This window comes from Apteryx mantelli, chromosome 13 (genome assembly GCF_036417845.1).
Source record: "Apteryx mantelli isolate bAptMan1 chromosome 13, bAptMan1.hap1, whole genome shotgun sequence".
Lineage (NCBI taxonomy): Eukaryota > Metazoa > Chordata > Aves > Apterygiformes > Apterygidae > Apteryx > Apteryx mantelli.
The window spans coordinates 17,427,184-17,440,740 of record NC_089990.1 but is presented as its reverse complement, the minus strand read 5'-3'; the positions used below and the strand labels follow the sequence as shown (position 1 = coordinate 17,440,740).

Genomic DNA, 13,557 nt, shown 5'->3' with positions numbered 1-13,557 from the left:
TATTGATAAACAGTTAAACAGTTAACTGTTTTGCCACAGTTGTTGAAATTATGCATTTTAATAACTGAATAGAATCTGCAAACAGCTAAGCAGTGATATGAAATCAAGATGACAAAAGATACTAAGCCCCTTGTTAGAGTAGCTGTCTGTGAAAACAAGAGACTGTCTAATTCTGTTTGAAGTACAACTTAACTAATGAATGCCCTAGCTCCAAAGGGTTTGTTGCACTGACTGATTAAACAAATCATTACTAAAATTTGAATTAACTCTTTTTGAAACCAGTATTTATACAAGGAGGAGGGGGGTCAGATTTTGTTTTGTTTTGTTTTCTCTTTATGATATCTTATTCCAGCTAGGGAGTAAGATGGGTCTGGACAGAGAGGCAATCCTCTTATGCTAAATGTGCACTATAAACGTCAATAGAAATGCTTTGCCTTTGCTAGGCCTTGGGCCAGGGGTGAAGGTGGGGGCGAAAATGCAACTTCGAGTTCATTTAACTTTCTTTTCTATTTCTTTTTCTTTCTTTCTTTCTTCTTTTTCTACTATTGTAGCTAGAAGACAAAAGAACCACAAAATGTCAGCTCAAATACTCATTTCTAGTTTTGGCAAGTATTTTGTAAATGACAGAAGAACTAAATGTATTATGGAATTTTTTGTATGTAGTCACTGTTAACTTTTAATTTAGGGGTGAAATAAAATATTACTAGTTGCAGATAAGTTAAGCTCATTTGGAAACAGTATAAAAACAAAAGGAAAATCACATAGACTCTTAAAAAGTACTGCCTGCCTTTTAGCTTCACAGTACTATGCTGTTGTTCTTATGGCTACCATAATATACTCTGGTTTTGTGGACAAATTCTTTTAAAATATCATTTATATAATCTCAAAACTTTTTGGAAGTTACAGATCCTTCCACTAAAATCATAATTAGTGGAATAGGGCTGCATTTTTTGGTTGAAATTTGAGACTTTGTAACTATGTCAGCAGTCATAATTGTTCAAACAATTCAAAAATGTTTAAAAGTTTTGACCATTTTTAACAGTGATAACTCAGTGAATTTGGTTTTGTTAATACTGATCTTCCCCAGTTTATTAACCAAAGAAATGCCGGTTTCTACGTGGGAGAGATCTATACACTGATGGAGATAGCCTGCTCTCCTAGAGTGTATTCTTTGCGTAACTTTTAGGGCTCTGTGGCATTTGTAGGGCTGATTATTGATATATGAAAACTTTCCAAAATTATTGTTGAGTTGAGACATCAAAAAACCAAAGCCAAAAAACAACCTCTGTTCCCTTCCAAACCTCAAGTTCAGTCTTTGGGGCCACAGAGCCGCCTTTGGGGAGCTGCTCATCTTTACTGTCGCACTTGTCCTGTCGCGGGCAGGTCAGAGCGGATTTTCCCTGGTGTAAGCAGGCGTGAGCTCGTGCTCTGTGCTGCATCTGATCCCCTGGTGCAGGACCTGATAAGCTGAGAGGAGAGGACTCTTAGCTCAGGTTTGACGTCGCACTCGTTCGCTGCCTTGGTGCCTGGGTTGGAGCTGGAGCCAGTTCTGGGAGCCCAAAGTGTAGGCTGAAGGAGCTTGCATCTGGACCATAACATACTGTGTGCAAGTACCCTTTGAACACAGATGTAGCAGCTAAATTATTTCTAGCTTAGTAAAACCACTCTATTTTTTACATTTTCTTTTTTGCTTATGGTGAAATTTACCTTCGGTGTTAGGAGTTGCTCAAACCTGGCCTCAAGAGTAATATAACCACTGAGTTCACTGGGGCTAGGATTTCTTGGTATTTGGCTGTGATTGCTTGTTTTTATAAGTCTTGCTTCCAGTCAAGATCTGTGAGACTAAAAGGATTCATTTTCTGTCTCCTCAGCAGGTTCCTTGACTGTGTTCAGAATATGCTTAACTTCCTGACATAGGCACAGACATGCAGATACAGTGAGAGATACCATTACAAATGCCCGTCCAGACACAGACCTGAGTGTGAGATAGCACTAATCTCTAGTTTGCTGGATAGAACTGTTTCTAGGCTGCTGAATCACAGGATATGCTTAAGATTTATACTAGAGAATGAGAATTAGTTATGTTGAATGAAACCAGAAAGAACAGTGAGGTCAATACCATGGGATAAAGATTTTGTAATTTGCAGAGCCCTCAGGAAATGAAAGGACCGGTATTCCTTCTAGACCATTTTCCTCAGTCTTTTTGCATAGTACAGTTAACACACCAAACAACAGATCCCTAAAAGTGCTTTAGAGTGGAAGGCCACTTGCAGTCATATCACTGTTGTAGAAGCAGGTAATAAACGCATGGCAAAATGGGCTGAATGCTGTAAAAATAAGTGAACAGGGAGAGATGATTCCTCCTACCTAAAATCCCAGCCTGTGGCAAATGGGATGGCCTAGAATAAAGCAGGCTACAGCTGAGGCACATCAGGTGCCCCTTTTCTTTGGATGTGCCATATTGAGGCTTGCTGCAGACTGGGAAAAAGGTTGATGGAAAAAGGTAGGGTTGCACATTAAGAGACAGTATTGACATGTATTGTGCCAGGGCTGACCTCTCCCTGACGGGGAGGTCCATCAGGCTTGACGCAGCGCTGTGCTGCTCTTGGAAGGATGTCCCAGCAGCGAAGACTGAGGCTGAGTGTGCAACTTGCTTCCTCTTCTCTCGTTCTCAGGCCGAGGACCGAAGAAAGAAAAGTGACAGCATCCAGCCTTCTCTCCAGTGGTCAGTGGTGCTTGGGCATGAAGCCACGCCACACACTAGGATGGGCTCTGGCAGTAGTTCTAGTCCTTGCACCCCCGCGATGCAAAGAGCGGTGTTAGTACAGGTATGGTATTGCTGCTCCAGATGGGGAAGAGAAAGCGTGGGGTGGTTTCTAAGCAGAATAGTAAATAGGAAACCTCATTCCTTCCACTTCCTGGCATAAATGACTGAGGACCGTGACAATCTGCCTCAGAGATTTTTAGTGCCGCCATGTGCTACTGAATTATAAGTGGAATTATATTTAGGCATTGCAAATTGGGGTTAGATAACAGTTATTTTTTGATACTTGATGCCTGACTGTGCAGACTCTATGATATAACTCTTAGATATTTCACAGAAAGCCTGAATGAATGTGCTGTTTCCGTCCCTGGATGGTATATTATTTATATGGCGTCATAAATATTTGTAACACTTTACAAAACAAGTCCAACGCCAGAATTTTTGTCCCTGCAGATCACATACACAAGCAAGATTGTTAGTGATCTTATGAAATAATCTAAAAGCATGCAGAGATGCAATAAGGACTAGTTATCAATGCAGAGTCAGATTTTGCCTCCAGGCAGAGCCCATAAAGTCTATGACGTCCCGTTTCTATTCTTCAGTTGCTGCGTCAACACTTACCCTCTTATTGAAGAAACAGATGGTTTCAGCTACAAATGCAAGATCCCTAGCTCTCTGGGCAATGTACTTGAGGCAAAAGATCTTCTAGGGTGCACCTTTGAACAAGAGTTAATACTTATAATGTGCATATGGGACTTCTTACTTCTGAGTGTAAAGTGCCTGCAGTGGCACCATCCTTTGTGCACCAGCTAATATGCCGTCCTTCTGTGGTGGGCTTATAGGCTCAGATGATCTCTCTCATTTGTACACAGGCAGCTCTGTGCTTTCTTTCTTGTTGAGATGTGAAATATTTTAGACATATTTATTTTATATCTTCACACCTTCCAAACCAAGCTTTTCACACCTTCCTTGTTTGAAGGGGCTTTTAAGAGTTTCTCCATGTTCTTTTATGCTCATCTCTGCCGTTTCTGTGTATTTTTGTGCATTTGACAGAAGTCACCCAATATCTGTCAGTTAGATACTGATTTCTGACCTGACTGACTTGAAAAATTCTAGTATGAGAGGTAGAAGTGGTACCTGAACAGGTCACTCTATCTATACTGTGAAAACATCCTGAAAAAGTTCTACACAAGAATCCTTTTCTCAAAATATTTTAGTTCCTGCTATTTCTACCAGTTCTGGGAGAGCAGATTTAGTGTTCTCACAGCGTATCTAAAAACTCGGTTTCATTTCAACATCCTACTCTTTCACAGTGTCTGAAATAAGTAGCTTAGGCTGCAGTTTCTTTCCTCTCCAGTCTCGTGTGAGGGGACTGTGAGCATATGTGAGCGAAAGAAAAGCCAGACAGCAAATAGAAACTGAATAAGACACTGTATGTGTGAGCACAGCTCATTTCAGCTGGAAATCTCCACTTGCTTTGAAAACAAGCAGTGGCAGGAATAACCTTATTGCTTTTATAATTCCTACAGCACTTTGTTCCCGTGTTCCTTCATCCTCTCAACAAGACAGACATGCAATCATAGCACTCATTTTGTTCTGGAAGGGGCTCAGTTGTGCTAGACTCCTAGATGGCTGAACAACTCCCGACTGCCTCTCCAGTTGCTTCTGTGTGGTTTAGTCAGTGGTGCCCAAGGCAGCATGGTATTCAGCTCAGGCTTAGATGTTCTTTGCACACAACTGTGGCCTCTTGTGGCCTAGCTTTCTAGTCCATTAGATTTCGGCGTCAAAGGGGGAAGATCAGACCCCAGAGGAAGAGGGCCTGGATTATTAGTTTCAGCTCAGCCGCTTTCAGAGCGTATCGTGATGCCTCACTGCTGAGTTCTAGCAACAAGGAGGGCCCGTGTACTTGTTCGAGCCTACTTGTGATTACAGGTTATTGCTATTATGCCAAGCTTCTTAAGCTCATTGCTAGCCACTGAAATCTTGCTTGGCATAAGCTTCTGGTGAACATCCTGCATGGAAGATATGGAAGCGCCGTAGAAATCATGCCCTCGTTAGCAGCTGCACATACTAGCCTTGTCTACCCGTGTCGAGCTCAGCGTGTCCAGGTCAGCCCTGCTTGTAGCACCACTCTTGTGTTCTGCCTTCTCTGGCTGTATTTTTCAAAGTGCTCCATAATTCCTTCTTCTCCAACAGCTAGGGTCCTCCAGAAAGGCAGGTCAGGCTTCCTGGCTCAGCTTTCCCTATCCCTTCTCTTCCTTTTATGTGCTACAATGAGTCTGTGGGAGGCAGATGATAGCTGGCTATTAGCATCTTTAAGTCAAAGCCTGCCCGTGCCTGTCCTGTTCGGGTTGCCATTGCCTGGTGGTGACAGATAAATCACCACAGACATCTGTTGGAAAAGGAAAGGCCATGTTTCATCTGATAGCTTTTCGCTGGGAAAATATTTGTGCATCTTCTCGCAACCCTTTTTCCAGGGCCTATTTATCATTTCAAGTTATTGGCTTTGTGACTGGGCTGAGTTGATGGCCTGGCTTGTAGAAGGCCACATTGAATCACTGGAGAGCTGGTGCAAGGTCTACAGGAAGGACATTTGTATCTTAGCCTTGGATAGAGGCTGACAGCTTCCTTGAGGTGAATATTTCAGCTCTGCCACAGAAGGGGGAGAGTGCATAGTTCATTGCACGGCATTTCGGAATCTGTAGCAGCGCAGTGGCTGTACAGGGAATAATCCTGCCCTGTTAAAATGGCACTCTGTGGGTGAAAGGAGCTATGTTGTACTCTGGCTGTGACCCAGACTTCTTTGTCACCTAGGACAAGTCACTTAATCTCTTTATGCCTCAGTCTTCCTGTTGGTGCTTCTCTATTTGATAGTACATCTCCCAGCTATGTAGGGGAGTTGTGAGGAATGAATCACTATTTATCACCCTCTTTCACATTCCTTGATAGAAACTACGCTATCAAAATTTGATGCTGTTTAAAGTGATAGTGTTACTCAAGGATAATAGCACCAAGTGATATATAGTTGTTACCCTGTGATTTCACTTCCTGCTGGTGGCTGCCCTGTTACCCACGCACAAGTCAGCGCTCCAGTTGATAGAGATCATGTCAGACCGGGAGAAGCCAATCTGTAGTCTTACCTGCTGTGTTTGCATGGAAACCAGATGAACTTCAGTGCGCAGTTTATAAATCTTCCTAAGGGCTGCATTTCCTTTTGCTGATTAGCAGCAGCTGTTGTTGCTGATAGCTGTGTGTTTGGAAGTGCAGTGTGTATTAACTTTATAAAGTTATACTGCAATACGAGTGATAGGCCAATTAGTCACCTAGAGATTGAAAGACTCAAAGCAATATACTCATGAAGTTCAATATGTAAGTGCCGTGTTCATGTAGGTTAAAAGGAGCTGCAGAGCGAAAATGGAAGCTGAATTCATCACAGATGTTTATGCTGAAGAACATCTATCCAGGTTTGTCTGAGAGGCATCATCTGTCATCAATATTCTGCTCAGACAAAAATGATTTCTTATTTTAAGCTATCGCATACTGTGAGATTATATGGTACCTCCTGGCTTCCCAAATCTCTCTCAAAATGATTATACCAGAAATCTTACTCCAGCCCCTGAGATGAAAGGAGCAGGATTTCTCAGTGACTTGTACCCTACATAGTTATCTGGTAAGGGGGATGTGGGATATTAGCAGATCAGAGTGTATCATTTCCATCTATTTTGTGCCTGTTTTTTATTTGGTGAGATGCAGCACGGTGGCAGATCGGGTCTCTGGTTGTCTGTGGTGTCCTGGAATGAGCCATTCTGGGCTAACCACAGAATTTCACAGAGGCTTTGTGAACTAAGTCACTGAGTCTGTGTCCCTGCCCAGTGTGTCTCACACTGGCTAGCAGAGGAATTTAGCACACATCTGACAGGATCTCCGTTTTTTTAAATCGCTTTGTGCTTTTCCTGTAGGATTTGCTAGTTAGATCTCCTCTATTGTCTAGAGTAATGGGGCCAAAACAGAACAAGAAATTTAACAATGTTAAAATACTATCTGTACATTATATCATGGATTGATCCAGTATCCTAGAGCAGATGTACCCATAATTTTAAGAAAATTCCATTCCATATGCTGTTTTTGTAACAACACTTGCACATATCTAGCACTGTATGTAGACTTGGTTCAAATCAGTAACTTGGGCATCCCCCAGAAAGCAATGCAGCTTGTCTTTTTGAAACTTCTCACTCCTAAATCTTTTGGAGCTAACTCTAGTCACTAGTCTTTTATGCTATGTCATGCTGCGTTGCAGTTCTTAGGAAGCAAAGGGTCTCTTTCCTTTGCTCTGTTAGGATGTGCCTTTATGGTTCAAGGACCTCTAGTAGGTAACACCTCATCTATCAGTGCTGTATGCGTGTGAGAGGTGCTGCTGTTTTTTGCAGTATTACTTATTATAAAAACAGTTTAAGGCTCAAGTTTAGAATTTCTATTAGGTGTTTCCTCCCATACAAATGATTCTATCTGTAGAAGCTTAAGGAAATATAAAACAATATCATTTTAGGGAGTTATCTGAGACATTTCTGACTTGTTGTGGAGTCACAAGGTGTTGTAGGTCCTACTGAAATCATCCCCAAAACAGATGTTGCTTCTTGGCTTTACATGGCACTGGCATACTGATCTGTCTCTGCCCAAGGCAGTACATCGGTACCGCCTGTGGGAGGGTACATGGTTTGGATGCACCCAGTCACTTATACCATGATTCAGCACTGCTCATCCCTGCTTTTCAACCCAAATAGTTTTCTAGTTGTCTGCAGAACTCAAAAGCTGGAATTTAGGAAGCTTTAGTATCTTGTTGAAAAAGTGGTAAGGAAAAAGACTTTCTATGCACTCATAATAATAAACTTGCTATAAAACCTATTCCTATCCTCAAGATGAGTCACTTCAATGGAACACTTTGCTGTTAAAATAATTTCAGTTAACTAAAAACTATTATTAGTGACAGTCATTGCGGACAAAAAAGTGGCTTTGACAAAATGAAAGGACATGGATTATTAGATGTTCTAACTGCTGAAAAAGCTATTTTCTGTAAAGGAAGTCAACAGAACATATTATCCCAAAAAGGCACAAAAAGCACCTGAGTATTTAACCAAGGGAAATTGTCAGGACTGTTTTCCTCCAGTTAACTTTCCTTTCCTGGACTGGGAGGTTGTGAAGAGACGTTTGAATGGATGTTTGTCATCTTTAACTAGCTTTATAATTACTTCCTGTCAATATTTTAGTGATATTGAACATTGTTGCCATGAAATAATTAGTTTTGTAGAGTTATGGGGAGTTCATATAACCATGTTTTATTCTTGAAAGACTGTGTGCAGTTCTCAGTTACTGTTTTGCTTTTTAATACAGATTACCTCACTTAAAATTAATGGAGTATTAGGTAGATACTATTGCCATGCATTTGTAGTGTCTTTCACCTGAGGAGACTGGGGGGACAGGAGAATTTTGCAGACCTCAGCTGATAAATCAGTAAAATATTCCTCCAAGTCATCCTTTGGGGAAACTAAACTGCAGCTGCCTCTGGGCTGAATTGCAATAATTCGATCAGGACACAAGAGTGAAGACTTTGAGTTGGACAAAACTAACCGGCAGGTTTCTCTCTAAGGACTGCAAGTGGTCAAGACTTGCAGTGCCTTTGAGCAAGAGGCGTCTCCTGGCAGAGGTGTGCTAGCGTGTTGAAGCGCGGGTTCAGTCTGGCTCTGGGAAGGATATCGACTGGTGACGAGCTAATAGCATTCCTGCTGCGTGCGGGCGATCTCTGGAGAGCCCCCATCCTGTTTTGCATGCGAGATCTGACAAGATAAAGCACAAAGTGGTATAGCTTCAGGCATCTCTCTAATATATTTACTATTTCTCTAGCATCAGTTTGGTTCTAGCATAAAAATTCCTCAAGATGGGCCCAGCTCACACAGCATTTCTGTATAGTCTATCTCAGTCTGGTGTCCAAGAAGATTTCTCATTTCAGAGAGAATCAGTACTTTGAGTTGACATTTCTAGCTCTCTTCCTTGTCTTCCCCTTTGGAAGACTCTGGTATGATCGGTTATTAGTGTATAGAATTTAAGGATGTTTTCCTTCTCCTTTTTTTTAATACAGAAATAATCAGAGGAACAAATTTTGAGTATTTTAGCTTGAGTTTCATACTGCTTATGTGTTGTTCACTTGGAATGAAGACTTGGTAAGAAAGTAGCTTGTTTGCTGCTTTGTTTTTTCCTGATCAGGACATTTGCAATCCTAATACCCCACCAACATGATGTCATTCAAGACATTTTTTTTAAACACAGATGGTCCCAAACTGGAGCACTTGGGCATGATTGCTCGTGAGGTGTAGTCTGAGCATAGTTTCTGATTTGTTTCTTACTGCAGTCTCAAATTTGATTTTTCAAGTGACTGCAAATCTCTGTTGCAGAAGAGGGACAGTGCACCCTTATAACCAGTGGAGAGTTATAAGTGCTCCCAGATGGCAGTTTGTCCCAACTGACTGTAGGCTGACTGTGGGCTTGCAAAGACTCGTTCAGAAGTGGACATCTAACTGGAATGGATTCCTGTGATGGTTATACTATCTAAATTCAGAAATAGGAGCATTGGTGAGGTTTGGAAGAAATGTACTTACTTGACATTTACTTTTGCATTAAAATTTTTTTGAAATCTTTTGTTGGCAAAATCTGTTTTGCATCATCCAGTTAAGCAGTTGGCTGTGTATCACCAATGACCTATTATTAACTTCTCTATAGATTTAGGATGGGGAAGTGTATGTACAGCATAAATGTTTTTACTGAATGTTTCTTTTTATTGTACCTTTTCATTTTGAAATATTTGTGCTTAACATGCTGAAGATCAATAATTTACTTTACAGTGAGCGAAGTAAGTAAGGCTATATTGTATGAAAATACAATGCACTTTACTGTAGGCATTTGCTAAAACCTTGATCTTGCAAACAAAATAGTTGACATCTGTGTGTTGGGACCTGTTATACGGGCAGGGAAGTGCAACTCAATATGTATTTCATTTATTTAAAGTGTGAAAATTTCCGGGCTAGTAGAGATGCATACCACAGCAGTTCGCTGTCAGATATGGTGACAACACCAGTCAGCCCTGTACAGGATGACGTATTCTGGAGTATGAGTCAAAATGAAGAACAGCCCCCAAAGGTATGTGAAATGAGGGTGTTTGGCGCTGGCTGTGGTTAGTATTGCTCAAGTCGGTTCCCCTGCAACTGAGTAGTATCCATGCGCTTGACTTCAGGAAACTCAGTGAAAATCTTATCGCTTGTATATTGACTGGGTCTCACTGATCTAGAAAGGAGCCTCTAAAGATACGAATTTATACTGATTAAGCAGATCAATATTCTGTGTGTGTGTGTGTGTGTGTGTACACAATATCAGTGGAATTTGGTGGATGTAGATACATCTCTGTTGTGAGACTGAGTATTTGTAGATTCCCTTTCTGTGAAGAATCTGATTTATTGCAGAAAAGCTCATTAGTATGTATAATTCAGGTGACGTTATATTTCTGTTTTTAACAGAATTCCTAAGGACAAGTGCAGAATATTTGCATGTGTGTGGGGGGTGTATTTGCATGCATGTGTGTATTTTATTTAATTTTTTTATTTTTTTTTTTACTTTGCAAGTGGTATGTGCCCTTTTTTTTTTTTTTTGGTAGCAACATAAGGCAATTCACCTAGGAAAAGCTGCACTCAGTGACTGCAGATGTGTTTCCATGTCTGCTTTAAATATTGACCAGGAATAATGCTGACACTAGGCAAAGGTGCAGTACCACTTGCAGGCAGCGCCCTGATAGATTGCACAGGCTCAGAGCAAACTGGAAGAACTTGCTGCTGACATGCAGCTTCCAGTGTTGATATCATGAAAGACCCAGCTCCAGAAGTACCACTGAAGCATTATTCTTTTATGTTGGTTAATCTCCGTTTTGTATTGATACAGGGCGAGCATTCAGTTTATCAACTAAGTCTAAAATATCAGTAGCAAACTTAAAACATTTGATTAAATCCTTAAGGTTCCTGAAAGGACAACCTCTAAATTTTACAGCAGGGATCAGCCTGGCCATCAGAGATGTCTTTCAAGGTAAGCTCTTCTGTGTTTTATGCTTATACTAATGTTGATTTATTATCAATAGGAAAATTTAAGCCAGCTTATTAAAACCAAAGGCCTAACCTCAGTAACTCTAAAACTGACATTGGTTCATACCTCATTTAATGGCAGTTACAGTTATTTTGTCTTCTGAGTCAGCTTGTCCACTAAATAACTAACCAAATTTCTTGATCATGAACCTTAAGGAAATGTCTAAGCCAGCTTCCTTTTAATGACTGACATACCTGATTTAGAGAGAAACAAGCCTCATATAGATCATCGCCTCCTTTTCATGCAAGGTAGTTCTGTCCTCTAATGGAAAACAGTATTTTTAATATATAAGGGCTGATCTAGCAAATGTGTTTCATCTGTAATAATTCCTGCAATGAGTTGTTTCATCTGATCCAGCCTATTTGGCTTGCCTCAGTGGATTGCATGCAAGTTGTGCATCTGATTCCCTGTTAATGGGTGTTACGTTATGCAGTCATTTAAGCTCTTCTGCACTATTTGGTGATGGTATACCTCCCCTTTGCGTTAGAGTAAGTGACTGCTGCCAGCGCAGGTTACTGGAGGTCCCAAACTATTGACGTCTGGTTGTGGCGGGGGGCAGTGCGAGTGGCTCGGGCAGGCTGCTCGGATGCTCTAACAGGTGCTCTGTGGTCCATCAGCACCTGCACCTTGGTTTCAAAGGCGAGGTGGGTGCCTGGGTACTTTGGGGAGCGGGGCTTCTCTCCCCAGCTCCCTGTCTGTGCACTTTAATTACAGTTCATGAAGCTTGTGCCTGTACCTTTGCTCTGCCTGACAGCAGTTTTAGCAGGCAAATATGTAAGAGGGCTGTTGGGAGATGTATCTCAACAATTTTGTCAGTCTGCCCTTAAGGCTAGAATACTCTCTTTGTGTCCCAGGAGAAAAGACCAAGGATGCAGAAAGCTCAACAGTAAAGGGGGAGCTCCCCCAGGCTGTCTAATCAGGGAACATAGTGCTGTGGGAAACTGGGGTTGGAGAGATCGGAAAGGGAAGTAGATTAAGCTGACATAACAAATGATGTGCAGCACTTTGGAATAGTTACTCTTGATGAGCCAAAGTCAGAAATATCGCATGAAATAGCTTTCAAGTGAAGTCAAGCCCTAAATGCTCTCGACTTAAGAATTATAGGAAGCAAAGAAAAAAGGAAATATGTAGGTAGACCACAGTGTTGTGAGTGAGAAGTTTCTTGGCCTGGGATTTCTGGCTGAGCCCCAGTTTTACTTTTCAAGCCTGACAGCTTATTTTACTGTCCTATGTATTCCTTTCTCCACTGATAAGTGGGTGGTAATATATCTTCTAGGAGGGTACTGGAGCAGGGTTCATTATTTGTAAAAGCCATGAGATTTTGGAATCAGAAGTGACACAGATTCAAAGAGGCAAAGGTACATATAGCAGGATAACTTGTAATGACTTGGGACTCTTTGTAATCGCCCAGCATGAATGTCCAGAGGAAACTGTTCCCTCTCCCCTCCATCTCCTCCTCTCAGTTCTGGGTGGCCCTGCTTGGAACAACAGTGAATGTGAAGTTTGTTTATCAAGAGTATTATATCATAGGGTAGCAGCAGGGAACTCAGTGGCCTGGGAGGTCCATTCCAGTCTGTGTTCCTAAATGCAAAATTCATCTGTTTTTTGTCTTGTTTAGTAACGCTCATCAGCTGTCCCCTGGGGCGCATGTTCTGAAACTAAACAGCAGCAGTAGCTCTCCTGGCAACAAGCAGTGGGAGATGGGATCTCATCAGAGCAGCCGATCAACCTCAGGTGATTCTAAGTCAATGATTCATCAATCAAAATGTGCAGAATTCCTATCACATGAAACTGGGACTTGTGTGGGGCGTGAAGTGCTGCATTGCTAGTGGGATTTTTTTTTTAATGGTGTGTCTTCTGGTGATAGGCTTCTGATAGCCCTCTGGATTTTATGGTTCCATGTCCCTAAAATATAAACACTTCCTCTTTCAAGGCAGAAAGTGGCTGTGAACATATTTCCATAAAGAAAATTTGAATTGCCTCAATTAAGAAGTGAAAAAAAACCATCAGTTCCGTTGCACTTATGGACACTACTGAAACTCAGCAGAGCTAACATTACGGATATACACAGGCCCACCTCAATGTTAATATTCACCTGTTGGTGTTTTCTGCATAAACTTGCGCTGCTTTTTTTTTTTTTTTTTTGCATTACCCACTAATCAGATGAGCGGTTGTTGTACACTAATATTTCTGCACTCTAATATTATTCTGGCTTAAGGAAGCATAAGTTTCTCCACATACCATGTTATAAAACATTCCTCCAGTGTCCTCTTATTTACAGAAATGGAGTGGAACTGAAAAAAAAAAGGCAAAAGTAGTTAAAAAGTAGAGATACAAAACTGTACTTTGCTTACAGTGAATGAGGCTAAGGTATTCTGGTATCACTAGTAGTGGTGTAGGGACATGGTGGGCTTGCTCATGGCTGTGCAGAGCTTTTGCAATACAGACTCTGGTTCCTACGACATGACTTCAGGCTCTAGCAGATGGGGACGTGGGGTGGAAGTGGGCAGCCTTGTTCCTCTATGGTTACTCCTTAGGGTGTTTGCTTTAGGTCACTGCCAGGGCAATTTCTTGTGCAGCTGTTTGCATAGTGGTGATGTTTTATACCACTTTGC

The 13,557-nt window shown here is 41.4% G+C and overlaps 1 protein-coding gene and 1 long non-coding RNA gene across 4 annotated transcripts in view; one reads left to right on the top strand and one right to left on the bottom strand.

Moving 5' to 3' along the window:
- Positions 1-13,557, top strand: part of NRK (Nik related kinase) — a 108,240-nt gene that overhangs the window by 59,442 nt on the left and 35,241 nt on the right. For 2 of the 3 annotated variants that reach the window (XM_067304217.1, XM_067304219.1), the window contains 4 exons: positions 2,676-2,828; positions 9,821-9,952; positions 10,818-10,885; positions 12,561-12,676. In XM_067304217.1, coding sequence (XP_067160318.1) covers positions 2,676-2,828; positions 9,821-9,952; positions 10,818-10,885; positions 12,561-12,676 — 469 coding nt within the window. The remainder of the gene's footprint in view (positions 1-2,675; positions 2,829-9,820; positions 9,953-10,817; positions 10,886-12,560; positions 12,677-13,557) is intronic. The other variant, XM_067304218.1, reaches the window with a different exon arrangement.
- Positions 13,207-13,557, bottom strand: part of LOC136993288 (uncharacterized) — a 41,437-nt gene continuing 41,086 nt past the window's right edge. Inside the window, exon 3 of the long non-coding RNA XR_010885549.1 lies at positions 13,207-13,236. This is a non-coding gene — a long non-coding RNA (uncharacterized lncRNA). The remainder of the gene's footprint in view (positions 13,237-13,557) is intronic.